The sequence below is a fragment of the Saccopteryx bilineata genome, chromosome 5 (genome assembly GCF_036850765.1).
Source record: "Saccopteryx bilineata isolate mSacBil1 chromosome 5, mSacBil1_pri_phased_curated, whole genome shotgun sequence".
NCBI lineage: Eukaryota > Metazoa > Chordata > Mammalia > Chiroptera > Emballonuridae > Saccopteryx > Saccopteryx bilineata.
The window spans coordinates 66065795-66093608 of NC_089494.1; the positions used below are offsets into that span (position 1 = coordinate 66065795).

Consider the following 27814-nt stretch of genomic DNA (forward strand, 5'->3'; position numbering starts at 1 on the left):
CTGCTCTAAGGAAAAACATTGTCTGCATCCTTCACCTAATTACCAGCTGCTGAATTCAACAGCAAACAACACTTGTTCTCAAAGATGCTTGTCTCCTGCACAAAATCCCCAGGAGTGGCCAACTGAGCAGAAAGATGTGGGAAGACTGATGTGATGTAGTTCATATAAAATAGGATCCACTCCTTCCTGTTCCCTTTTCCTAAGAGCTTCCGCTTCCTCTTCAAACCCCAACAACTGCTTTGTGTTTCAGCAGCAGTTTCCACTTCCATTATTGGCCTGGCTGCGTGCAAGAAGAGCAGCAGAACCAGAAAGTGCCCCTGGGCAAATCATTGCTTTGGGAGAATGGAACCTCGCAAGGAAGTCTCTTTCTATCAACTTTTCCAGTCTAACAGAAAGAGCCCCTCCACTCAGACTCTGGTGGCTGTGACAGTGGGGCTGCGAGAAGGCAGAGTGAGCCACAGGATGTGGAGGGACGGGTGCCCCTGCTTAACCTGAAATCTGCCTCCATGACCCAGGATAGCCCAGAGCTATGCACACACAGGAAACTCCGAGTGTCTGGTGAGGCGTTGGTAGGCAAGCGTGGGGAATGGGGTGCAGAGTGATAGGCCTCCCTACCCTCTCAGGACATCAGAAGGCCTTCGGCTTTGACTCTAGTGAAATGGGCCAACTAGGGAATAGGAGTGACAGATCTGGTTTGCATGTTAGTGGGAGCTCTCTGCCTGCTGCCCTGAAGATACATTAAAATGGGACATGAGAAGCAGCAGCAAAACCAGTTTAAAATGCTACTGCAGGAGTCCAAACTAGAGGCAGTGAGAAATAATCAGATTCTAAGGATATCATTTTTTAAGTAGAGCCAATCATATTTGCTGATTAGGGCTTATAAGAAAGAAAAGTTGAGGAAGATCCAGAGTTTTTGACCTGGGCATTTCAGAATGGAACTGGTATGCAGTGAGAGGGGGAAGACAGTAGGAAAAGCGGGTTTGGGTTGAAAGCAGGGTCTCCATCTGGGACATACTGAGTTTGAGATGCCTATGAGACCTCCAAGTGGAGACTTCATTTTAGCTGGGTAAGACTCATGCTGGACTTCTGAGTTAAGAAAATTCTGACCTAGAGAATAAATATGTGCTGTTTTAAGCCACTAAATGTCAAATATTGTTATAGCAGTGACAGAAAAGTACTACACCTGCTCTCTACCAGACCCAGGGAATTGGGCTTGCAAAGCCAGGCAAATGTGCCTACTACCCTGCCTGAGACTTGCTGCCCTTCCTGCCTCTACCCATCAATTGCCCTCTACCCTTCCTTCTGGCTTCTGAACTGAAGAATGTTTCTCCACGTATCCTCATCTGTGGTCTGATCCCAGCCCCATCCTCTCAATAGACTGTCCCGCCATAGAATCTCCTGTCAGATTTTTAACACATTGTTTTCAAATGTACATTCAATCTAACGTCCAGATCATTCCAATTTCGGAAGCAGACATCATTTCATTGCCCCAAAAGCCTCACTTTCATCACCCAATCAAGGTGAGAAACTACACTATTTTTAAAGATTTCCAGAAAAGACTATTCAATAACTTTGCTTTCAGAAATGACATTTACAGATGTGTGGGACAAACATAATTTTAGATCTATCAGTCAGGAAATAGTTGACCATTTTTATACATTCCTGTGAGGGAAAGAGAAATAAGACTCTATCCTTCCCCAACAAGACCTATCACCAACTGAAATCTAAAGTGAACCCATAATAATTAAATGGCAAACCATGTCAACTCTAAATGTCCTACAACAATGCATACTGGCATGTCCAATAAAGGCTACAGGCTCCAAATGCTTGGAATATTAGGAGACCACTGAGGCCAAGCAAGACAATGAAGAGTGTCTAGTGTCTAGTACTATAGTCCACAATTCCTGGGAAGAAATTCAAATCAACTTCTAGGTATTTTAGTTGGGACACAGAAGACAGTTTCAAGAACCTGTCCAAATCTGGAATGGAGATATCCTTAGGTTTCTCAAGTGCTGTCATAAAATATTCAAAACATTTATCTGGTTTCAACTTCTCTTTACAGACCCTATCTTCAGCTCAGTCTGATTAAAAGAAAAGTATCCTTTGAACAAATTCTCATCCCAAAACTCAGCTTTGTAGTATGACAAAAAAATTCTTTAAGCTCAATCTTCCAGAAAATTTCACTAGTAAAATGATTTACATAAAGTTATTAAATATCCATGAACCAGGCATAGTATTAGGCCCTCAGAAGAGAAAACCAAATGCACACTTAATTTACTCCTCATAATCATTCTGTGAGGTAGGTGCTATTAGCACCTTTTGTAGGTGTGGAAACTGAGAAATAATAGCACAGTTAAATAGCTCACCTAGAACCCATTGCTAGTCATTGTCAGGGGTAGAATTCAAACCCAGGCAAAGGAGAAACAAGTAAACCATAATGTGTTAAGTACTGTAAGTAACAGGAACAGCTGAATTATCAGCGTCTACACTCATATTTGACCAAACTAACTAGGATTTTTAAAATTTTTTTTTACCTGAACTCCATCTTCTCAGAGGGAGTCCCTCTTTCAGGATTGGTCCTTATCAGGAGTAAACATGTGTGATGGGATTTAAAGCAGCACCACAAAGGGATGTATTAAAGGTCAACACATCCTGGAATTGAATTCCCTACCAATCCAACACCAAAGCCTATAAAGATTTCTTTAGGGGAAGAAGTGACCTCATTCTCCCAGCTCAGCATTCTCTCTGTCTCCAGGGACAGAGAGAATAAAGCTGAATTAAAAATGTATAGATGGCTGGTTGGTCTTTGGTTCCCTTGCCCCCACAAGAAGGGGACCTCTCAAAGAGCTCTTTGAATCAGTATGATGCTCCAAGAAAAGGAGAGAGAATGGCAAAGGTTAGGACCAGGTTTCCCAGGCTCTGTAAGTCAGATTAAAGGGTGGATAGAGGCAGGTTTATATGGCATAGACACAGGTCCAGGACCCTAAATACCTCTCCCTTCACACCCCTCCACCTCACCTCTACCATCCCAAGGAGCAGCCATGCCAACGGCAAGCATATACTCTCCTTTGCCTTGAGTCTTGGCTTCAGTCACAAGAGTATAAATGGTGTTGGTGGCAATGGAATGAATGGGGATGATTAAATAGCTGTATGAGAGAGTTCAAGGGAGGGCATGTGGGACTTGCAGAAGGATTCAATATGAGCAGTTAGGGGGAGGTACACACTAAGGAAGACTGATATTTTGATCCTGGGTGACCAGGGGGATAATGGTGCTATTTACAAAACCAGAAAAGTCAGATGTCGATTTGATAGGCTAACAAATTCAAACTGGATCTGAGCTCTACCCTTAATCAAGTATAGAAAAAGATTACTTGTGCTCTAAGGACCTCACTTTTTCCCACATGTAGATGCACTGAAAAGCAAAATTCCATTAAGATCAGAAGCAAAATGTACTAAAGGGTAACAATAAAATAATGACATGTTTTCAGAGACTATATAGTCATATATTACAGTAAATGTGTCTTAAACTTCAGAACTCTGTAGATTTTATCTTCTTATTGCTGGTTGCCAACACAATTAGTCAAAATACATAGTTTTAGTACACAGATATAAGTAACCAGAGCAGCTACAAGGTTTGTATACCAGGACTTTAACAAATTGGTATGTTAATCTTAATCCAGTGTTATAAATAGAAAACCTACCACATTTCCCCCATGTATAAGACGCACCCTTTTAAAAAAAATGTGGGGTCTAAAAACTGGGTGCTTCTTATACAGTGGTTGTGGCATTTCAAATGCCATAGATGGAACTGAGGACGAGGCAATATATGAAGACAGTGATTCGTCATCAGACACAGATGAGGACAAGCTAATGAATGGGAGTTTTGACAGTGATGAGGAGTTGTATGAATTTTATGATGAATAAAACTTGAGTTGCCTGACCAGGTGGTGGCACAGTGGATAGAGCGTCGGACTGGGATGCGGAAGGACCCAGGTTCGAGTCCCTGAGGTCGCCAGCTTGAGCGCGGGCTCATCTGGCTTGAGCAAAGAGCTCACCAGCTTGGACCCAAGGTCGCTGGCTCCAGCAGGGGGTTACTCGGTCTGCTGAAGGCCCATGGTCAAGGCACATGTGAGAAAGCAATCAATGAACAACTAAGAAGTCACAATGCGCAACGAGAAACATATGATTGATGCTTCTCATCTCTCTCCGTTCCTGTCTGTCTGTCCCTGTCTATCTCTGCCTCTATAAAAAAAAAAAAAACAACTTGAGTTCAATAACTTTATATAATATGATACATTTTTTTTCAAATTTTGGACCCCCAAATTAAGGTGTGTCTTATACACAGGACGTCTTATATTTATACATGGGGAAATATGTTAATAAATGTCAATTTTAGAACATACAGATATTCCAAAGTTGATTTTAATTATTTTTATTTATTCATTTTAGAGATGAGAGAAAGAGAGAGAGAGAGAAGGTGGAGAGGAGCAGGAAGCATCAACTCCCATATGTGCCTTGACGAGGCAAGCCCAGGGTTTCAAACCGGAGACCTCAACATTCCAGGTCAAGGTTTTATCCACTGCGCCACCACAGATCAGGCTCCAAAGTTGATTTTAAAGTCCACAGCATGTTGGAGGTTGATATGAAGAAGTTGTATCTTCTAGAATGTTCCACAAGATGTGTATATAGACTGTGACAAAATGTTTAGTGTACCTGAAACAGTCTAAAACCACAGCATTAAGTGACTCAAAACAGAGGCTGAGTCCTAGAGCAGTATTTGCTAATGGCCTAATGGCTCCAAGATTAAAATATTATCCCCCTGAGTGTCAATGAGTCTCACAGATGTGTAGTGTGTGTATATATATATACATATATATATATATATATATTAATATATATATCCCTACATGCTTCTGCAGAGTCATCATTAATCATGTTTGGCATATCAGTACGTGTTTACACTGTTCCTGAGTTTTAATGAATACTTTTACCTACTTGGGGTTACTCTTATCATTAACCTCATAATTTCTTCTATGTTTTAAATGATCTCATCAAAGTGACCCTTAAAGTAAACAGAAGTAACCCAGGGCAAGGATTGTGCCTTATCTTTCTTCTCTATTCACATCAATGAGCAGCCCTCATCAGAGAAGCTATGCTGAAAAACCTTTGGATGAGAATCAGAAAGTCTGACCTCCATGATGTCCCAGCTGGATGCCTTTGAGCAAGTCCCTTGAAAACTTTGTGAGCAGGCTTCTTTGATTACAGGGACCTCACTTTCCAGATCTATAAAATGTCAAGGTGGGGGTGAGTTATCACTATGATCCCTTCCAGCTCTAATATCCTCCAATGACTTCATGATATCCAAATAGGTGGTTCTGGGGTCCTGTCTCAAACCAAAAGGCTGACCTCTCCCTGCAAGTTAGCTAGGGCAAACACCAGACAATTCTGGGGTGTGAACTGAATGGTTGGAGCCTTGAGAGGATTTTATACCAATATTTCATAGACAGTCTTAAGGTCTCTGAAAAGACGCTGGCCTCTGTGATAATACCTCTGTGATGGAAGATGAGTTTCAGCAACAGAGCAACTGTTTGGATGCTGGTTAAAGGAGCATGCCCAAGTTCCTACCTTGAAATGCAAACTTACGGCTTTCCTTGGTACACTTAGACCACCTGCTAGTTATTTTAGGGAGACTAAAACTATGAATGCTTGGGTTACTAGCAATATCTTTGCACAAGCATCTCCAGGCCCCTAGACAACAGTTGTTTTACCCAAAGGGATGATTGAGCCTCCCAAATGTCAGTCATTGCCACCTTGCCTGGTCTTGGTAATGTAAATAAGTATTGAGAAGTTTGCCTTAACTTTCCAGGGTGTGTTTCCTTCCTTCAGGTTATCTTTTGGCTGTTAGAATTTTTCATCAACAAGTTGGCAGGTTAAAGGTTGCATCTTAATTATAAAATTAGGTTCCCATGAGATTCATACAAGAAGAATTAAAGAAATTCCCTTCTGAACTATATCCTTTCCTACTGTAAGCATAAGGCTGGTGGTATAGTACTTCCACTTTGTCAAGCCACCATGATCCCAGGAAATGTCCCATTATTACAATGTCATTACAGCCTCCACCAAGAGCAGGGCTTATTGATAAAGACCCCAAGACAGGGGTGAGATTCACGCTCTATCTCTTGCAGAAATATTTGGACTATAAGAGCCTGAGAGAACAGTCTCTCCTCATCTCAAGGTCTTTGTTATCTGAAAAGAACATCTTTGTTAAACTGGATGTAAAGGGAATAAAAAGAAAACAGTCGACATATGTTCTACGGCATTCAGAAACCTAGATTTTTCTAACAAGATATTAAACTGAAGCCATTTATCAAATTATACATCCAAGAACTGCTGAGCTGAAATCTCTCTCAATAACATGATTTTAATCAATACTTTCAAGCAAATAATATTATAATAACACTATCTAACATAAGGAAAAATTATGTTTTGCTTTTATAAAAAATAATTTACCAAATTTAAAAAACAATATTATTTAGACTTTCATTTTCCTCTAATGTTTTAAAATGTTATTGAAAATGCAATTAGGTTTACCTTATATGTTCTGATTTCTCACCTTATAAGTCTTGCTCATGTGATACAAAATAATAACCAAAGGCCAACATTAAAATTTCACTCAAGTACACAAGCAAAATGCTGTTATTCAATATCAAAAGCTAAATTCATTTTTAAAAGGATAGGCAAATAGACCTAAAGCTATTAATTCTTGGCTGTCCTTGAGCCCAAAAATGCTGTCCACAGACTGGCAAATAAGATGGGCTAAAAGGCAGGAAGGAAAATAGGATTCCTAATTTCTGTTTAAGCAATTCATGCAGCATGGCTGATAAATGTTATTGATGGTAAAGATTTCTAAAATAGAACTTCTCTGGAATTAGAAATTGCAGTTATAAATATTCTTGTGGTGAATATTATTCATCAGCTTCACATACAAACATCTTAAAAGTGTTACAAGCTGAGATACCGAATAAACAAATGAAGTCTCTTCCTTTGGATTAAAACCTAACTTCAAGGAAAGATATATTTGAACTTGGAATTTTTTGCAAAAGGGGTGTGACCTAAAAGAACTGAAATGAAGGGGGGGGTTGCCTTGGTTCTTTCATAAAACTCAACTTAAGGCTAGAATTGAATCCATATGTTGTATACTGAGAAATCACCAGAAATAATTTAAATTATACCGTTAGGAAATTCAGAAAGGTCTCTAATTAAAATAAGGTGTTCTACAAACTTTTCTCAGGATTGTAACAATTAGCTTATGCCCTCAGAGAAAGAAAACAAGCTTCAAATTAAAGACAGAGTACACTTCCATAACACCAACTTCCCAGCATGGCTAGTGGAGGGCGGAGAGGGACTGGTGCTGGGTTAGAGGCTAGCACACAACACTGATTTTTGCACTTAAGTTCCCCGAAGCCCTGGGAACATGCCACTTCTACTTAGTTATATAGTTATCTTTGTTCTCAAACTCAGGACCCATATCCATAAAACTCCCCTGTGAAACATAAAGCAGCATGATTAAATGTTTGTGTTTGTCTTCATGACACAAACAACTTTGCGTGCTTGCAGACCCAGGATAATCCCACCGCTCTCCCTGCTCCAGCAGCTGCCTCACACCAGAGATGGATACTGGAAGGGACCTTAGGATTCATTCATTCACCCCCTTATTTCACAGAGGAGGAAACTGAGGTCCAGGGAGTGAGCCGACTTGTTTAGAGTCACACAGCTGGTTTGTGGCCAAATCAGGAGCCAGCTCTATGGTGCTCCACTACATTCCTGAGTGAGGTATCTCCTGGGATTTCTTTTTCATTTTGTTTTTATTTTTATTTTATTTTATTTTTTTATAAATAAATTTTTATTTTAATGGGGTGACATCAATAAATCAGGGTACATACATCCAAAGAAAACATTTCCAGGTTATCTTGTCATTTAGTTCTGTTGCATACCCATCACCCGAAAAGTGATCGTCCTCCGCCACCCTCCATCCAGTTCTCTCTGTACCCCTCCCCTTGACATTTAATATTTTATTAGTTTCAGGTGTACAGAGTAGTGGTTAGACATTTATATAATTTACAAAGTGATTCCACCTATATGTCTAGTACCTACTTGGCATCAAACATAGTTACTACAATATTATTGACTTCTCATGCTGTACTTTACATGTCTGTATTTTGTAACTGCCAATCTGTATTTCTTTATCTCATCACCTTTTTTGCCCAGCCCTCAAGCCCCCTCCCCTGGCAACCATCAGTTTGTTCTCGTATCCTATGAGCTTGTTTCTATTTTGTTTATTTATTTATTTATTTATTTTTAATTCCACATGTCAGTGAAATCATATGGTATCTGTCTTTCTCTGTCTGACTTATTTCACTTAGCACAATACCCTCTAGGTCCATTCATGCTGTCACAAATGGTAAGATTCCATTCTATTTTATGGCTGAGTAATATTCCATTGTATATATGTACTACTTCTTCTTTATTCATTTATTTTATTAATGGGCACTTTGGTTTCTTGCATATCTTGGCTATTGTTAATAATGCTGAAATAAACATCAGCGTGCATATCCTTTTTTTTTTTTCTTTTTCTGAAGCCAGAAACGGGGAGGCAGTCAGACAGACTCCCGCATGTGCCCAACCGGGATCCATCCGGCATGCCCACCAGGGGGGGATGCTCTGCCCATCCAGGGCATTGCTCTATTGCAATCAGAGCCATTCTAGCACCTGAGGTAGAGGCCACAGAGCCATCCTCAACGCCCGGGCCATCTTTGCTCCAATGGAGCCTTGGCTGCAGGAGGGGAAGAGAGAGACAGAGAGGAAGGAGAGGGGGAGGGGTGGAGAAGCAGATGGGCGCTTCTCCTTTGTGCCCTGGCCGGGAATCGAACCCGGGACTCCCGCATGCCAGGCCGATGCTCTACCACCGAGCCAACCAGCCAGGGCCTTCCTTTTGAATTAGTGTTTTGAAATTCTTTGGATAAATACCCAGAAGTAGAATTACTAGGTTATAAGTTCTATGTTTAATATTTTAAGGAACCTCCATATCATTTTCCATAGTAGCTGCATCAATCCTAAGAATTTTTATAACACAGAGAACGCTGGGCCATTGCCAAAGAGATTTTATGTTCCATAAGCTAGCAACTTCCATATTCTGAGTATGTGAACCCCTTCATTTAACAGACAGATTCCAGCCACCTCTCACTTCCTCTGTCCCCTCTCGCTCCCTTCCTTGCTGCCCCCTCTCTTTGCCAACTAGTGCTTCACCTCCATCAGAGTCCAGGTAAGAAAAGAATGAGTAGGAATTCCACAGTTCAGGACACTTCTCAGCTCATGGGGTCAGGCATTACCACCCCAGGCAAGGAAACAGATTCAGAAAGGTTAAAAAATATGTCCTAAGTCACACAGCTAGTAGGTTATAGAACTGAAGCAGGAGCCACAATAAGAAACTAACGAGGAAAAACATTTTTTCCCTCCACTGTTTTTTACAAAGGGAAATAGCAGATGAAGCAGCATACCTGAATGTTCCCTCGTGATCCTACCCCTTCACCAGGGTTCTGTCCTCTCCCAAGCCAATGTCACCATACAGACCAGGATATGCCCTTGGGGATGTCACACATTCCTACTGGTGAGTAATTTTCTTTAATTTGGTAAAACTAAAGGCATGAGGAAACCTGGGACATAATCGAGCACCTTGAACAGAAGTCCGCCCACCCCCACCAGCTCCTGTTTCTCCCCTCTGAGGCTGCGCTGGGCTCCAGTTCCCAATGCTGACTGCACATTTCCCTTTGCTTTCTGCCGATGGCTCAGGGACCACCGCCCAGGGGACCGAGGGCAGAGCTCGGCCTAGCCTAGAAGCCCTCCTGCGGCCAAGCCCCGGTGCCCAGGCAGGGCGGCAGGGGCGCGGACAGGGGGCAGCCAGCGGGTACTGTGGGACCTGGAGCTGAGGAAGGACAGAGGCTGGCTCTGACAGCCCTTCCGCAAGCACTCTGCCCCTGCGGGAACAGCTGCAGTTCCTCCTCTTTGATGGAGGAAGAAGGGAAAGAGCAGGTGCCCTGACCTTTCTGACCATTCCTGAGATGGGTGGGAGGACAATCTGGGAAGTTCTAGATGCTCACAGAGGCCATTCCTTTGACACTTCTCCCTTAGTACTGAGCAGGGCTGGGGGAGATACGGCCTCTGCTCTGGGCCTCACGTGCTTCTGCACGTCTGGAAGCTTCCGTCCTGAGATGGTTCCTATATTTAGCCTCGCCGGGAGGCGGTTGATGACATGTCACCACCACCTCCAGGGCCAGCCTCCCACCTCCACACTGACACATGACATATGACTCAACTTCCCCACAGAGTTTCAGCCAAAAGGAGCTATCCCTGAAGCAGAGGTTAAAAACCGGGGCTGCTCCCCGTCAGCCCACCTTCACCCTGGGCCCTTCACCCATCCAGACCCTCCACTCCTGGGCTGCGTTTCAGCGCCCTCGAAGGCAGAAGCCTGGTGGGAATCCAGGCAGAGTCGGCCCCAGGGTGAGACGAGAGGGAATCCCTGTTTCTCAGAGATTAACCCAGGAGACTGGAGGGAACCAGGGAGCATGAATGGCTGCAGAATCTTCAAGATGAATATCTTGGGGGAAGACACACAGGCCTCTTGGCCAAACCCCTTACTTGAATCTTCTGAGCAATCAAATAACAGATGGGGTCCCAAGACTCCCCAGACTTTTAAAACAGTCAGGTAAAAAGAAAGGAAGAAAGGAAGGGAGGGAGGAAGGAAGTGGGGGGGGGAAGGGAAGGGAGAGAGGGGGGGAGGAAGGAAGGAAGGAAGGAAGGAAGGAAGGAAGGAAGGAAGGAAGGAAGGAAGGAAGGAAGGAAGGAAGGAAGGAAGGAAGGAAGTTGGAAGGGAGGAAGGGAGGAAGGAAGGGAGGCAGGGAGGCAGGGAGGGAGGGAAGGAGGACACAGACACTAAAGGTCTCACCAGGGTCATCACTTCTCCCTCACTGAAAGCTCCCACACACACACTGGAAATATTCTCTAAGAAACAGCAGGGACCTGGAGTCAGGCACTACCAAAGCCAATCTCTTTTTACAGATGAGAAGAGGTCAGGGAGGGGTGGATATCAGACAATTCCTGCCACCGTTTTTGAAAGCTATGGTACTGTGGCGAACACTTCTTTCACAGCCTCATTTCACTTTGTCTTTTGAGGCCTTTTTTCCTTCTCATTCTCATTTTACCCCTTTTAACTTCTCCCTGCATTACTACTCAGAGATACTCACTAACTTGGCTGAGGCCCTAGGGAGGTGAGAACGCAGTTATCTACAGTTTGCTCCCAGGTCTGACTCCAAAATTTATGCTCTTAACTTTTCTACCAAAACTGAAGCCCCATTAAAATAAATTAACCACAATAACTTTTGAAAAATAAGTGGCGGAGCTAAAACTAAATTCCAAATCTCCTTAGTTCTATTCTAAAGAAGTTTGCTACTTTATTTTTTTCAGATCCTTTTTGGGGGCATTAATTATAGTGACTTCTAGTGTCATGTTGAAATATTACATTTTCTTCAACATATTGGGAAGGGTAATTCTTATTAAAAATAATTTTTAAATTGGGGGAAAGAAACAATTTACATCTCATCTGGTACACTAGTGGTCACAATGAAATAGCCTGCTCCGGTATAGTGGGAGGCTACATAAGAGGGAGGATTTCACAGCTAAATACCTGGGTTCAAATCCTGGTAGCATCACCTAAGGATTTGTCCAAGGACAAGAACAGTGCTTTCTGGGACCTATTTCCTTTACCTAAAACATTGGACTGTAATTAGCATCGACTTTATGGAGTTTTGTGTAGATTATAAATGAATTAATTCACATAAAGCACTTAGTGGTTGGCACATAGTAAGCCCTCAGTAAATGCTAACTCTTATTTGAGAACCAAGCTTAGGGAACAAAATGGTGATGATGACAATTAGATTTCAGCTCTGCAGTCTTTATTGCTCTCTCAGCCCTTTGACACAAAATATCTCATCTGTCATCTATGGTCCTGGCAGTGCCAAAGAAATAGCATTATTGTATCACTTAGCGAGGAATGCCGTAATCAAGGAAGGCAAGAGTGGTTGCAAAAAGCCAGCATTGGTGTAAGCTGGTTGTTATGGCAACCGTCCCCTGTCAAGAACCGTTTTCCAGGCAGAGAGAGGCCCATTTCTGAAGCCGTCACAGCACATCTGTTTCTCTGCTCATCTGATTAGCTCTTGTTTTCAACAAAGAGCAGATGGAAGTAAAAATGAAAAAATAAATTTAAAAAAATAGCAAATGTTTATTTTACCCACAAGCCTGCTTTCTAATGCAGAAACAGACCTTTGGCTGTTTTAGAAGGTACCAAGTAAACTCGATCCTTTATATATGGGCTGCCTCTCTCACTGGTGAAATTGCAAAGTGTAGTCAACCTAGAGATTACAGGTGATAGATCCCTTCATGTATGTCTTTTAAAAGGATGTGTCTCACACTCCACTTTCAGAATACTCTGCACCACAGCTCCACATGTCTTTATGAGCTGTCTCAGCACACACTTCCACACTGACCACCCTCTGTGAACACCTAAAAGCAAAAGAACCCAAGGCCAGCGGCCTAGGGACTGAGTTCTGGGGCCGAGTCTGCTCTGAACCAGCACAGAGAGACCCTCTCCCTGTCTCAGTGTCATCTGTAAATGGGACTTGCATTCTCATGCTCTCCGAAGAGCAAAACAGCTCCAGTACTTACTAGGTTTGTGAATTTAGGCACGATATTCCTAATCCTTCCTCAGTGATAAAATGGAAAAAAATAAATCTACTATAGAGAGCTGTTGTGAGAATAAAATAATGTACTTAAAAAGTACCTTTCCCAGTTCCTGGTGCTTTAGTGGGTCCTACGCAAGTGAAAGTTTCCCTTCCACTGTACACATGCTTAGCAGGCACAATATTTAAGTATATGACAATCACCTGGCTCACAGCACAGGAGCTGGTCCTTGAGTTCCCCTGATTGCCAAACATCACCCCATAGTTACTGGACCATTTAAAGGTCTGGGGTGTCCCCGGGAAGAGACATGCCCCTCTGGTGGCTGAGGAACACGCACTTCTGGTGGTGAGGAACACATCTGGACAGCAGCCATTTACCATCCAGAATGGAAGTACAGTGTGTCCGTAAAGTCATGGTGCACTTTTGACCGGTCACAGGAAAGCAACAAAAGACAATAGAAATGTGAAATCTGCACCAAGTAAAAGGAAAAATCTCCCAGTTTCTGTAGGATGATATGGCAGCATGTGCACATGCGCAGATGATGATGTAACACCGTGTATACCGCGGAGCAGCCCACGACCATGCCAGTTGAGATGTGGACGGTACAGAGGAAAGTTCAGTGTGTTCTGTGGCTCGCTAAATTTGAATCTATGACCAAAGTGCAACATGAATATCGGTGCGTTTATAACAAAGCACCACCACATAGGAATAACATTACTTGGTGGGATAAGCAGTTGAAGGAAACCGGCAGTTTGGTGGAGAAACCCCGTTCTGGTAGGCCATCAGTCAGTGATGAGTCTGTAGAGGCTATACAGGATAGCTACCTAAGGAGCCCTAAAAAATCTGTGTGTGAGCCCACATCGAACTGCACTGAATAGATGTGAAACTGGGAGTGTTTTCCTTTTATTTGGTGCAGATTTCACATTTCTATCATCTTTTGTTGCTTTCCTGTGACCTGTCAAAAGTGCACCATGACTTTACGGACACACTGTATTTCAATATTTTAACAACCAGCATGGTCACACCAGTGCATACAGCTAACTTTAAGGCATTATTTTAACATAGTCTACAAATGTCCTCAATAAATACAATAATGACAACTTTGGTTCTTTGTCTTGGGTTTTAGTTGTTTACAAATATTCAGTTTAATATGTATGCTACATGTGAAGGTGGGAAAGGATCAACTACCCCAACCCCCCACCCGCCATCAACAAGAATAAACATAAATTAGGCTCATATCTTTTTTTTGCTATAGACTAGGGTATTATATGGCATGTGTTTGATGCAAACTCTAGCTGAGCAATACCAATATTGATGGTGAGCATAGGTTGTTCTGAAAATCCCTTAGTTTAGTGAGTCACTTTATTTATTTTTTTTTAATTTTTCTAATTGGTAAAGTTTTATTATTAAAATTCTTCCACTTAAAATTCCGTTTGGGAAAAGTTCCACAGAAATTAAGAAGCCCCACTGCATCTAAGGACATTATGTTCAACAGAGGAAAACAGTTGATTAATCTGCAGAAGCCCATCTGAGGAATGTGAGAAGAGGTCCCCAGGGACAGACCCACCCAGGAGAGCTGACAACCTATAGATTTCTGTCACTGTTACCCACATACCCACTCAGTGTCTCTGCTCTGGGCACTTAGCCTGGCAGAGCCTTGGATTCCACATGTATAAAATCAGTTTAAATTAATGTAATTATGCCAGCTAGCATCCTCACAAGTAGGTGTGAACACTTAAAAAATAATATAAAAAGTTCTATGCAAATGTCAGATACTATTCTTCATATTACTTATTATAAGAAATTGGATGTCAGGGGACAATGGAAGAGAAAAGAGAATAAACATGGTTAATGGGAAGACTGTACACACACATGCACAAATGTGTATGTGTGTGTGTGTGTGTGTGTGTGTGTGTGTGTCTATGATACAGACTAAAGTCACAAGCAGGGAGACCAGAGTCTCTTTGTAAGCAGAAGGCTGAGGGAAGTTACCTGGGTCAAACATCTTAGGAGATAACCAAAAAATGCCAGAATGCAAGTAGGACAGAAAAAATTCTGAAGGTGAAGGTGCTGAGGGCTCTAAATCAGGACCTGTAACATGCAGACCTGAAGGTTCCAAATGACTGGCTAATTGTCTTAGAATTTGAATTATTTACTATAGAGGAGGTTTGTTAAGTATTCAGAGAATTGTTATGGGTTGAATTGTGTCCTCAAAAAAAAAAAGATATATTAAGGTGCTAATGCCTAGAACTTCAGAATGTGAACTTACTTGAAAATCGGGTCATTGAAGATGTAATTTGTTGAGATTACATTGGAGTTGGATGGGCCTCCAATCTAAAATGATAGGTGTCCTAGGTGAAGGGATTAAGCAAACAAACCCAGTTTGTGCAGAGTTTGTGCAGGGAGAAGGAAGGAGATGGGGAACAGAGATGAATAAGTCTGGTGAACTAGACAGCTTTGATTCTAGGAAACTCGGAAAAGTCAGTGGCTTTGTGAGCACTGAATGAGTGGGTTTTGGAGCCCAGTGTGTGTTTTACTTGCCCACCAGTGCAAACTAGGATTAAAGATGATGGCCCACCAGAACAAAAAAAAAAGCAAACAAACATACATAAGAAAAGTTAGTCTACGGCCATACCACCCTGAACGCGCCCGATCTCGTCTGATCTCGGAAGCTAAGCAGGGTCGGGCCTGGTTAGTACTTGGATGGGAGGAAAGTTAGACGCAGACAACAGTGTGGGGATTGTGGGAGGAAAAGGGGGAAGAAGAGGGATAGATGGTGATGGAAGAAGAACTTGACTTGGGGAAGTGAACACACAACGCAATGTACAGATAATGTATTACAGAGCTGTGCCCCTGAAACCTATATAATTTTATTTACCAATGTCAGACCAATAAATTCAATGAAAAATCAAAATGACAGGTGTCCTTATAAGAAGACAGCCATGGAAAGACAGAGACCCACAGGGAGAATGCATGTAACCACCAAAGCAGATACTGGTGATCTGCTGCTGCAAGCCAGAAGCCACCAACTCTGCAAACACTACCAGGACCCGGAGCGAGGCGAGGAAGGATCCTAGAAAGTTTAGAAGAAACACGCCCTGCTGACATCGTGATGCCAGGCTCCCAGCCTCCAGAACTGAGATCATACATTTCAGCTGTTCCAAGCCACCTAGTCCGTTCTACTTTGCTATAGCAGTCCTAGGAAACCAGTACAGATTGGACAAGGCTTTGACCTCCGGACAGGAGGAAGAGCTGCTTTGACTTCTTTGCTGGCCACAAGAGCAGCCCCATGGAAGTAAAAGGGGCGTCTGTTTGATTGTACCAATGGCACTTCCCCCTGTGGATATCAGAATGCTGGAGCAGCTACTGCCCCTCAGATGTCACAGGCAACATGGTCATAACAGCCCCCACGTCAGTCCCTAACATGAAGCTTCCAGGGGTTACAGCCAGGGAAATTAAGAACCTGGGGGGGTTTTTTGTTTGTTTTTTGTTTTCCCTTCTTTGTATTTCTCTGAAGCTGGAAACGGGGAGAGACAGTCAGACAGATTCCCGCATGCGCTTGACAGGGATCCACCCGGCACGCCCACCAGGGGCAATGCTCTGCCCACCAGGGGGCGATGCTCTGCCCCTCCGGGGCGTCGCTCTGCCAAGACCAGAGCCACTCCAGCGCCTGGGGCAGAGGCCAAGGAGCCATCCCCAGCGCCCAGGCCATCCCTGCTCCAATGGAGCCTCGGCTGCGGGAGGGGAAGAGAGAGACAGAGAGGAAGGAAGGGGGGTGGAGAAGCAAATGGGCGCCTCTCCTGTGTGCCCTGGCCGGGAATCGAACCCGGGTCCCCCGCACTCCAGGCCAACGCTCTACCGCTGAGCCAACCGGCCAGGGCCTAAGAACCTGGGTTTTTAATCAGTAAAGTCTGGAACCCCTTACCTATACACTTAGATGAGAAACTTAATTACCTATTAAGTCATTTTGCTCAGAGTCATCTGTTAAATGCATAGTTTCTATGTCGCATGTTTTTCTCTTCCTCTTAAAATAATCTTCCCTGGGTCACAGTATGCCACTGACATACCCATTTTGTAAAAAAATTGTACTGACCTTGATTTTTACATTAACCCTTTTACTGTGCTAGGCAATATTCCCCCGTAGCATTGTTTCAAAGTACTAGGCAACCCCCAGAATTTTTCTTCTCCTACACTGCTGAGTTGATACCACTTTCATCTAATATTTTTTCAACTTTAAACGTGTCCAAATGAGGCAGTGAGAGCAAATAAGTGAAGAATGTTAACAACATGAGAGTCTCCGCCAGCTGCCACTTCGCGCTGCCCCACTGAACTGTGCATTTGGACTGCTCATCAACATTTGATTGTGGTACGGTCACATCCCATTAGCTACCTGGTTTGTAGTAGAGCCCATTTGAATAAAATATTGCAGTTACTCAGGCTGGTGAAATAAAAATGGAAAAAAGAATAATTTGGGTCAATATCTCAAAAATAAAATAGGATCAAGGATCTTTCAGCTGCATTTTCAAAATAAAAGCACTGGTCGCCTGTGATGGTTTTGTTCCACAGGCGGTGGCATTGCATGCATTGTTGTCATAGTTAATCTTAGTTCATCTAAATACCACTTTTTCACACAAGCAGAAGTGAAAGCATATTAAGATCAATATACTATGCAGGCTATCATATAAAAGCAATTTGCCACCTCAGAATATGCCTTTTGGGATATTGATTTTATGTTGGCTTTTAAAAATCCAAAGACTGAGAAAGAAACTTTGACCTCCCCCTTACCTGTCAAAAAGGCATTTAGATAGATGACCTCTTCTGAAATAGGATATATCATCATAGATAACTATAGTGTAATATGAACCAGGTAGTCAGGGAGGAGCCTAGCAAAGCACATTTGTTCAAAGTCCCCTCTGTATCCCATTGTGATTCTGAGAGCACCAGCTTCCCATGGACTAGAAGAAGAACACCATCTTCCTTGTTAGGCCACCCCAAATTTGGGTTGAATGGCCTCAGTTATGCTTCCCTTTAATAACAATTAAAACCTACAGAGAAGTTTGCTAATACCCATTGTTGTAAAGCCCCCCCTCAAACTACCCTCCAGATTCATTCCCTCCCTTGGCTTTTTTTTTTAAGTGAGAGGAGGGGAGATAGTGAGACAGACTCCCACATGCACCCCTTACCAAAACCCACCCGGCATTCCCCATCTGGGGCTGATGCTTAAATCAACCAAGCTATTTTTAGCTCCTAAGACTAATGATCAGACCAACCAAGCTATACTCAGCACCTAGGGGCCTTGCTTGAACTAATTGAGCCACTGGCAAGAGGGTAAGAGAGAGAGAAGGGCTAGAGGGAGGAGAAGAGAAGCAGATGGTCACTTCTCATGTGTGCCCTGACTGGGGATCAAACCCAGGATGTCTGCACGCTGGCCAGAGGCTCTATCCACTAAGCCAGCCTGCCAGGGCCGCCTTTGGCTTTTTTACCAATGGATTCATTCATCCAGCAGATGTTTACTGAGCACCTACCTACTTGGTATCAAACACTGTACCGAGAGCTGGGCGTCCCGAGTCCCTGCCAGAGCTTAGAGGCCAACTGGGAGACCTGCCTGCCAACAATTGCAACAGAATGGTCCTGGTGTGCTAATGGAGACTGTAAAGACCACAGCCACCACTTAGGAATAGGAGCCTCAGTGACAGCCAGGGATTAGGGACAGTTTACTGGGGGAAGATGCATTTGAGCTGAAACTTGAAGACTGAGGAGGAATGTTCCAGGGTTCTCAGGACATTAAGAACCTGGGTTTTTAATCAGTGAAGTCTGGAACCACTTACCTATACACTTAGATGAGAAACTTAATTACCTATTAAGTCATTTTGCTCAGAGTCATCTGTTAAATGCGTAGTCTCTATGTTGCATGTTTTTCTCTTCCTCCAGACAATGCACCAATACATGCAAGGTGGTAAGGGAATAATACGTCAGGATGAATTTGGAGCATTACTTGCTGTTCACTACCATTGGGACACAAAGCACAAGTAAATTGGAGAAAAATAATAGATGAGGGTTGAAATGGAAGTGGCATTCACGAGATCTCTATGAAAGTTTTTGTTTTGTATTTGTTTCATTGATAATTTTATTAATAATAACAAAATAGGAGGAATAGTGGTAAAATACATTCCAGATCATCTGGATGACCATTTGTCACACAAGTTCAGTGACCATATTTATGTTTATTATTAAGCTGGCACCAAGACAGAAATATACCAGTTAGAGGCCATGGAGAAGATATTTGAACAAAGAGACCCCTCTGGCTTGAACAAAGTGGTGTGGAAACTGGGTCCCCACATGCTACATGGCAGTATGACAGAGTAGCTTAAAATAGTCTGTGCTGTCATACTCTGAAACATATTCACAAGCCAAGGACAACCGAGTTTCACAAAACAATGTCATTTGTCTCAGTAAGTTAAAGGTGCTTACTTGAATGTTACTGGTTTTGTAGTTTTTTCAAAATACATTATTTTGTCTTTTTGTTTTATAGTTCTATTAAGCGATTAGGAGTTTATTTCTAGTTTTATGTTTTTTAAAACCTATTTAAGACACATTTAAGATTTAAATGAACACTGGAATCTGCAGCGTTTTTCTTTTTCTCTAAAATGGGTCTGTCCAGTGCCCAAGCATGACAGGGAGGGCCATAGATGAGAAAGAGCGACTGAAGAAACTCAAGCAGGTTGGTGTGAACCAGTTAGCATGTAGGAGATCATGTTGGCAGACACATAGAAGAACAACGTGGGGAGAGAACGGAGATGGAAAGACCTCTACAGAGATGACTGCTGAGTCCTTTTACTAATGGAACCCATTTGCTTAATCCCAGGAAGCTGCTCTGAGGCACAGGCCAGCAAACTGTGGAATTAAATGCTGACTTGGTAAGCTGAACTGTACCTCTGTTTCAGGGTATGCCTTGTCCAGCTGGAAGATTCTCCAAACTTCTACATGTGTCATCTCACAGAGACTTCCGTGATGATGCCAAAACTAAATTAGGACCAAATCTCAGGTTTAATTAGGAAACAAAAAAGTACATAAGACTAGCTGCTATACCTGTTATCTGCAACAACAGCCAAAACCAACCAGGACCACTGCCTATAGTTTGGTAGACCAGTTGGAACTGAAATCTGTCTTTTCAACAAGCCATATGTCCCTGGGGCTGCATCTATCCAAGGAAGGTGACTTATCTAATTTACATCATAGCTATATGAGTCCAAGTCATGATCCTTGGAGAGGGCTGCATTTCTGGAGGAAGCGGCTTTTTCTAATTGCATGAAGGTATCCTGTGGGCTAGCTGTGACTTCATCCTGATTTTCCAAGATTAAATGTTATCATTATTACTCACCAAACCAGAACTCTTAGAGTTCAATGAGGATAAACGATTTTCTTCTTCCCGAAAATTTTGTAAAGCATATGAATTTTCCATAAAAAGTCACAGTATCAAGGCCCTCAACAAACACAAAGAAATTGGTGCCTTGTACTTACCTCAGGGGCCATCCAGAATGGAGTGCCAACAGATGTGTTTCTCCGGAGACGCGTACTGGTGAGTTGAGCTGATACACCTGGAAGGAAAGGGTGTTGTAATTGAGCAGCGAGCAGAGGATGGCGCTAGACCAGGGGCTGGCATACATTTTCCGCAAAAGATCAGATAATAAATATTTTAGGCTCTGTGAGCCAGATGTTCTCTGTCACAACTTCTCTACTTTGCCATTAGAGTGCAAAAGCAGCCAAAGACAGCAAAAAAAGACGTAAGTGTGGTTGTGTTCTGTAAAAACTTATTTACAGATGCATATGTTTCACATGTTATAAAGTATTCTTCTTTTTATTTTTCCTTAACCATTTAAAAATGTAAAAACCGTTCTTATCTTAAAAGCCACACAAAAATAGGAGGCAGGACAGATTCGGCTGACAGGCTGTCATTTGCTGACCGCTGTGTGGAGCATTTATCACTCCATCTAAATCACTAGAATATATTTTCCCTAATAAAGATTTCTGCAAAATTGGAATCAAAAGAAAACATCAAAACCAAGATTAACCCAAAATATATTCCAATCATATTTCCAATATATTTCACGTAATTTTTTTCTTAAAATAGTGTTTCATTTTACAGAGAAAGAAAATGTATTATCTGTAACAGAGCATCAGTGTTGACATAAAATATTTCCAGTGTCAAACTATGTTTGTCAAATGGAAAAAGAAGTTGACTAATATTATTATTATGTAGGGCTCAGTGTTGAGGAGTTGAATTTTATTATAATTACAATATACTTTATCTGTCTTAGCCTTGATCCAGGTCTCTCCTTTGTACCACAAGGGAATGAAGTAGAAGTAAGTGTACACTGGGTTAGGAGTCAGAAGCCTTGATTTTCATCTGTGTCATGCCTTTTCATAATTGTATGACCTCTCAAAGACCACTTCACTCTAAGCCTCAGTTTTCTCATCAGCAAACCTAACACAAAGAGTTCTTAAAGACCCAATAAGAAAATAGATGTGAAAATGATTTATAAATTTTAAAGTATTTTACAACTTGTTGGGCAGATAAAATACATTATGCTCACTTTGTTAAAGATGGCGCTGCCCATGTGGAAGCCCATCTCCCAGGGGATATTAGTTGCCCTTCTTGGGATGGGCGGGATTATATTAATGTGTGTTGGGGGAGGGCTTTCGCGCTAAAAGGTTTTAAAAGAAAGAGAGATCACAGTGTTCCAGGGAAGAATGATTATGTTCTAGGAGGAGCCCACACTGGAGAAGAGGAGAAGCAGCCAAGATGGCAGAGTGCTGAGGGAGAAGCCAGTTTGTGCAGAGTTTGTGCAGAGAGAAGGAAATGGGGAACAGAGGTGAATAAGGCTGGTGAGCTAGAAACCTTTGATTCTAGGAAATTCGGATAAGTCAGTAGCTTTGTGAGCGCTGAATGAGTGTGTTTTGGAGCCCAGTGTGTGTTTTTACTTGCCCACCGGGTGCAAGCCAAGATTAAAACTAATGGCCTACCAGTTCTCGGCTCCGTTGTTTCATTACCATCTGTCCAAATCAAACCTGAACCTGCACTGGACAGGCTGCCGTGATGGTGGCTGCGGCTACTGGCTTTACACAACTATAATATTAGGCATTCTTTTATACCAAGCAGAAATCGAATGCAGCCCTTAAGAGAACGGTAAGGGTTGCTACTAATGCTACTGAGGAGGAAAATTTAGAAAGCCAGATAGTGTGCTTATTAGCAAAGGACACACCTTTGAAAACATCAGGCATAGATTTGTCAAGGAACAATGGAGTGTTATTGCATTCTCTTTACTAAAAAGCCAAAGAGGGCTCAGTTAACCTCTATTGGCCATAAATAATTTCCTATTTCATCTTACCCAGTACTCCACTACAATTTTGATTAAAAAAAGAAAGAAAGAAAAGAAAAAAGAAAAAAAACCCTACACTCTTCTGTGTTTAATTTCTAGAATTTTCTTTTGCAGCAACTGGAAGTTCAGGAACCTTCTATTGGAAAGATTAGGAGCCTTGACTGTCGTGCCAAATCACAACGCTGATGAGTGGATCATTCAGCATTAATCGCATCCTCATCTTTCTAGGTCAGGGGTCGGGAACCTTTATGGCTGACAGAGCCATGAATGCCACATTTTTTTTTTTTAATTTTTTTAATTCATTTTAGAGAGGAAAGAGAAAGGGAGAAAGAGAGAGAGAAGGTGGGGAGGAGCTAGAAGCATCAACTCCCACATGTGCCTTGACCAGGCAAGCCCAGGGTTTCAAACCGGTGACCTCAGCATTTCCAGGTCGACGCTTTATCCACTGCGCCACCACAGGTCAGGCCGAATGCCACATATTTTAAAATGTAATTCCGTGAGAACCATACAACGACTGGTGTACGTTATGCATTATCCAATAAAAATTTGGTGTTGTCTCGGAGGACAGCTGTGATTGGCTCCAGCCACCAGCAACCATGAACAGGAGCGGTAGGAAATGAATGGATTGTAATACCTGAGAATGTTTTCTATTTTTAACATTCTTTTTTTATTAAAGATTTGTCTGCGAGCCAGATGCAGCCAGCAAAAGAGCCACATCTGGCTCGCGAGCCATAGGTTCCTGACCCCTGTTCTAGGTTCTCTTCCTCACAACATCTTCACTGCACCCAGGATTGTGTGTAAAATACATCTCGATGTTACACACACAGCACATTCATGGAATTATACCATTCTTTCCATGGAAAGAGTAGCATAAGACTTAAAATGCCCACCCCGGCTATTTTTCTTTGCTTGCTCTTTAATAGATAGACCAATACAGCTAAAGTAATTTCATTTATTTTTGAGTAATTTATTCTGAGCAAATAATTCGCTGATACATTTGAACCCTGAATTCTTTCTCACCAGGCTATTACAAATCATCAGTCTTTTCTCCTACTATGTTGACATTGATAAAGAACACTTTAAAAAGTGCTTTTGCAAATGTTTTCTCATTATTTGTGATAATCATGCTTAAGTACTACTGACTGTTGTTGAACTCATTTAGAAGATTAGACCACTCAGTTAACTTAAAAAGAAAAACCCAAATGGTTTGTTGATTTGAGAATATTAATACAATGTTGCGAGGGGGTATTAATCGTTCTCTGGCCTTAGGTTATACTGCTCTGCGTTTCCTCTCACGCTTCCATCCCGTTGGTATTTCCAGTTCAACCAGCCTCACGTGGAGCAGCAATAATCACAATTTAAAGGGATGTTAGTTCCCAGACCCACAGGACTAGTTTACCTTCTGCTCCCTGGGAATAAATATGCCTGAGGCTAGAGAAAGTCATTAGAAAGACCAAACTGCTTTCTCTTTTCATATGCAAAAGAAGAAATGACAAAATGTAAATTATAGACAATTGCCCTAAGACGTGAAATTGTTCCCAGAAAAGTAAAAACTTTTTCCCCGTCAAATTCTTCTTTTGAAACACTTTAATTTTCTATTTTTAATAAAATTGCTTCTAAAGCTGAAAATAGATTTAACAAGTAGCATCTCCTAGTGTGATCCATCTGGTAAACATCCCACTCGCCAGCCTGTGTTTGACTGGAAAAGTCCCCCCAGCCTGTGGTGTAGCACAGAGGCCTCAATCTTCTGAGATCGCAATAAATTGTTGCCCTTGGCTAAACTGCACACATCAAGAAAACAAACGATAAGCAGTCATTACCAAAGTCAACGAGCTTAACTCCTCCTTCTGTTGTCAGAAGAATGTTATTCCCCTTGACATCACGGTGGATGATTCGATTATTGTGCAAATGTTGAAGGCCCTGCATAGCATTCCACCACCACCAAACAAAGGAAAAGAGAATGGAAGATTTGCATGGTTATTTTAAAACAATTAGCATACTATTAAAAATCTAATCAAAGTCCACATTTGACTAACCTTGCATATTATAGGAGGTTTCCCCCTTGTTAATATGCAATGGGAACCCAACTGATGACAAATTGCCCCCCTCTGCTGTCATACCCAGCTCAAGGGACTTTCTTACCAAGAGGGCCCCGTATAAGATGTATGAGATCACTGCTTCGTCCAACCACTGGCCAGTCCTGAGTAGACTTTTGACAAGCTCGGTGACTGAACCCCCATTACACAGCTGCAAAAGGAGGTGCAGGGGAGAGAGACAGCACAACACATACAAAAAGAAAAAGAGATGTTAAGACTGTCAGTCCCATGTAGTAAAATAAATTTGCAGATCACAAAACTCCATGTTGAAAAAATTTAACTTCAAAATTCCATTATGTAGTCAAATCTAGTTGTGTGTGTGTGTGTGTGTGTGAGTGTGTGTGTGTTTACTTAAGGTGATAATTTATGAGTGAAGCACACGTCCAAAAAGTTGATTTTTTAATTGTAAAGTGAAGTATGAAAGCACAAGTCATTATTTAGAATTCAAAAGAGAATGCATGGTGACTTATTGGATAGTTTTAATTTTACATGAATACCATCTATTTTTTTAAACATGCATTTTGAGGCTAAGAAAAGACCAGAAGAGGCCAGATGGATGCCCTTGATACTTGGGCAGAAATAAGTTTTATTTCTGAGCTTCCTGTCTCTTGTGTGGGCACTGCAGGCAACAGAAGCCACACTCTTTTCACAACTGCCACTGCCCATCAAATTTAGGGCATGTAGTTGCATCACAGGTGCATTCAACCATCTCATAGTCAGCAACTTTACACTCTTCTTTTTTTCCCTGTAATTAAAAACACCATTGTTGGGCAGATAAAATACATTATGTTCACTTTGTTAAAGATGGTGCTGCCTACATGGAAGCCTGTCGCCGAGGTGATGGTATTGGTTGCCCTTCTTGCTTGAGATGGGTGTGATTATATTAATGTGTGTTGGGGGCAGGCTGTGGGCAGGCAGAATCCTTGTAGCCTGGAGCTTGGTTTTGGGACTAAGCCTTTCCCACCCTTTTTGATGTGGGATGGTACACTCTCATGAGGAATCCCATTATGCCTCAGATAAGTGACTTTGTATCAGAGACTTCCTTCTTTGTATATTGGATTAAAGGTTTTGGTTTCTACACTATAAAATGGGGCAGACAGGAAGCTTGCTCTCATTCGGTACCTGAGATTAGCATTAGAGGAGAGAGCGGAGAAAGGCCACGTGGAGGAGAGGAGAGGCAGCCAAGATGGCAGAGTGCTGAGAGAGAAGGAGATGGGGAACAGAGGTGAATAAGGCTGGTGAGCTAGAAACCTTTGATCCTAGGAAATTCGAATAAGTCAATAACTTTGTGAGCACTGAATGAGTGGGTTTTGGAGCCCAGTGTGTGTTTTACTTGCCCACCGGGTGCAAGCTAGGATTTAAAGCTAAATGGCCCACCAGTTTTTGGCTCTATTGTTTCATTACCATCTGTCCAAATCTAATGTGAACCTGCATGGGCCAGGTGGCTGTGATGGTGGCTGTGGCTACTGGCTTTACAACCATGGAAGTATATCTTGCATATGTGTTCTTTGTTACATATTGTGCATTATGAGATCTGAGGGTATGTATACCAGGTATACTATACTTTCGTACACATTGAGGAAGAAAGCTCCCCACCTTAAACCAAGAAGTTTCAAGAACATTTTATGTTTTAGGCCAAGCATTCAGAGAGATTTTGTAAAGGACACCTTTTTAATTGTATAATGTACTTCATTCCCTGTGTTGGAATGCCTGTGATATAGGTAGCAAAGCAAGCAAAAAAGAGTAAAATGTTGGCCAAATAATTTCGTAAATATGATTTTTATACTTGAGTGTAATTTACAATGTGGGCTAGGCAACACCAGCTAAAGATGGTCAGTGAAGTTACAAAGTGCCATCCTGCTTGGGAAGGGCTATTATTTGCTAATGGAAAGGTTTTCGTACTAGAAAGTTTAAAAGAAGGAAGGAGACATCAGACCCCCCTTCTCCCATTCACTGAGGAGGAAGAGAAGCAATGAGGAATGCAGGGGGAAAGGGAGATCTGAGTAACCCCTTCCTCTCCCCTTTTCTTTCAGTTTTTAAGACCTTAATGGGCGATTTCCAACATTTAATCTCTGACATCACTTAAACCTCCTCGCATCCTGAAATCTTGTAATTGAGGAGTACCTCTAGACCAGTGGTAGTCACCTGGTCCCTACCGCCCACTAGTGGGCGTTCCAGCTTTCATGGTGGGCGGTAGCAGAGCAACCAAAGTATAAATAAAAAGATAGATTTAACTATAGTAAGTTGTTTTATAAAGATTTATTTTGCCAAACTTAGAAAAAATTCAAAATAAAGTACTTGGTAAGTAATTATTATTATATGCTTTAACTTGCTGTAACTCTACTTCATAAATTTTATAAAGTAAAGTTACTTCCTGTTGGGCAGATAAAATGTATTATGCTCACTTTGTTAAAGATGGTACTGCCCACGTGAGGCCATTGCCCAGGTGATATTAATGTGTGTTGAGAATCCTTGTAGCCTGGGGCTTGGTTTTGGGATTAAGCCTTTCCCACCCTTTTTGATGTGGGGTAGTACAATCCAATCATGCCTCAGAGAAGTGACTTTGTATTAGAGACTTCCCTATTTTGTATATTGGATTAAAGGTTGTGAAGCTACACTATAAAATAGGGGCAGAATAGGAGTTTGTGCTCTTGGTTCCTGAGGTTAGCATGAGAGAGAAGAGAGAGTAGAGCCAGCAGCGGAAGGAGGCCACATGGAGTAGGCCAGGAGAAGCAGCCAAGATGGTGGAGTGTTGAGTGAGAGGCCAGTTTGTGCAGTTTGACACTGGAGAAGGAAGGAGATGGGGAATTGAGGAGAATAAGGTTGGTGAGCTAGAAACCTTTGATTCTAGGAAACTCAGATAAGTCAGTGGCTTTGTGAGCACTGAATGTGAGTGGGTTTTGGAGCCCAGTGTGTATTTTTACTTGCCCGCCGGGTGCAAGCTAGAATTAAAGATGAAGGCCCATCAGCTTTTGGCTCCATTGTTTCTTTGCTGACTGTCCGAATCCAATGCGAACCTGCACTGGCTGGGCTGCTCTGATGGTGGCCCTGGCCGTGGCTCCTGGCTTTACACTTCCCTACTTTATAAATCACCATTACTGTGGAACCAGTGGGCAGTTAAAAAATTTTACTACTGCCTGACCTCTGGTGGCGCAGTGGATAAAGCGTCGACCTGGGAACACTGAGGTTGCCGGTTCAAAACCCTGCACTTGTCTGGTCAAGGCATATATGGGAGTTGATGCTTCCTGCTCCTCCCCCCTTTCTCTCTCTCTCTCTCTCTCTTTCTCTTCCTCCCTCCCTCCTCTCTAAAATGAATAAATAAAAAAAAATTTTTTTACTACTAACAGAGATACAAAAGTGGACGGTAGGTATAAAAAGGTTGACTACCCCTGCATTAGACAAGGGGATCACGAGACCCTTGGATGTGAACTTGTGTTCTGTAAAGGGTATATAAGATGTAAGAGATCTAATCTCGGGGAGCACGTGTCTTTGGCGCCATAAGCCCCACGTGTTCTGCTGGCTTTTTAATAAATTCTCTTTTCCCCT

General features: G+C 42.2%; 1 protein-coding gene across 5 annotated transcripts in view; it reads right to left on the reverse strand.

Moving 5' to 3' along the window:
• Positions 1 to 27814, reverse strand: part of MYO3B (myosin IIIB) — a 577608-nt gene that overhangs the window by 464048 nt on the left and 85746 nt on the right. For all 5 annotated transcript variants that reach the window (XM_066280402.1, XM_066280405.1, XM_066280403.1 and 2 more), the window contains 3 exons: positions 24315 to 24419; positions 23993 to 24092; positions 20314 to 20390 (listed from right to left, as the gene is read on the reverse strand). In XM_066280402.1, coding sequence (XP_066136499.1) covers positions 20314 to 20390; positions 23993 to 24092; positions 24315 to 24419 — 282 coding nt within the window. The remainder of the gene's footprint in view (positions 1 to 20313; positions 20391 to 23992; positions 24093 to 24314; positions 24420 to 27814) is intronic.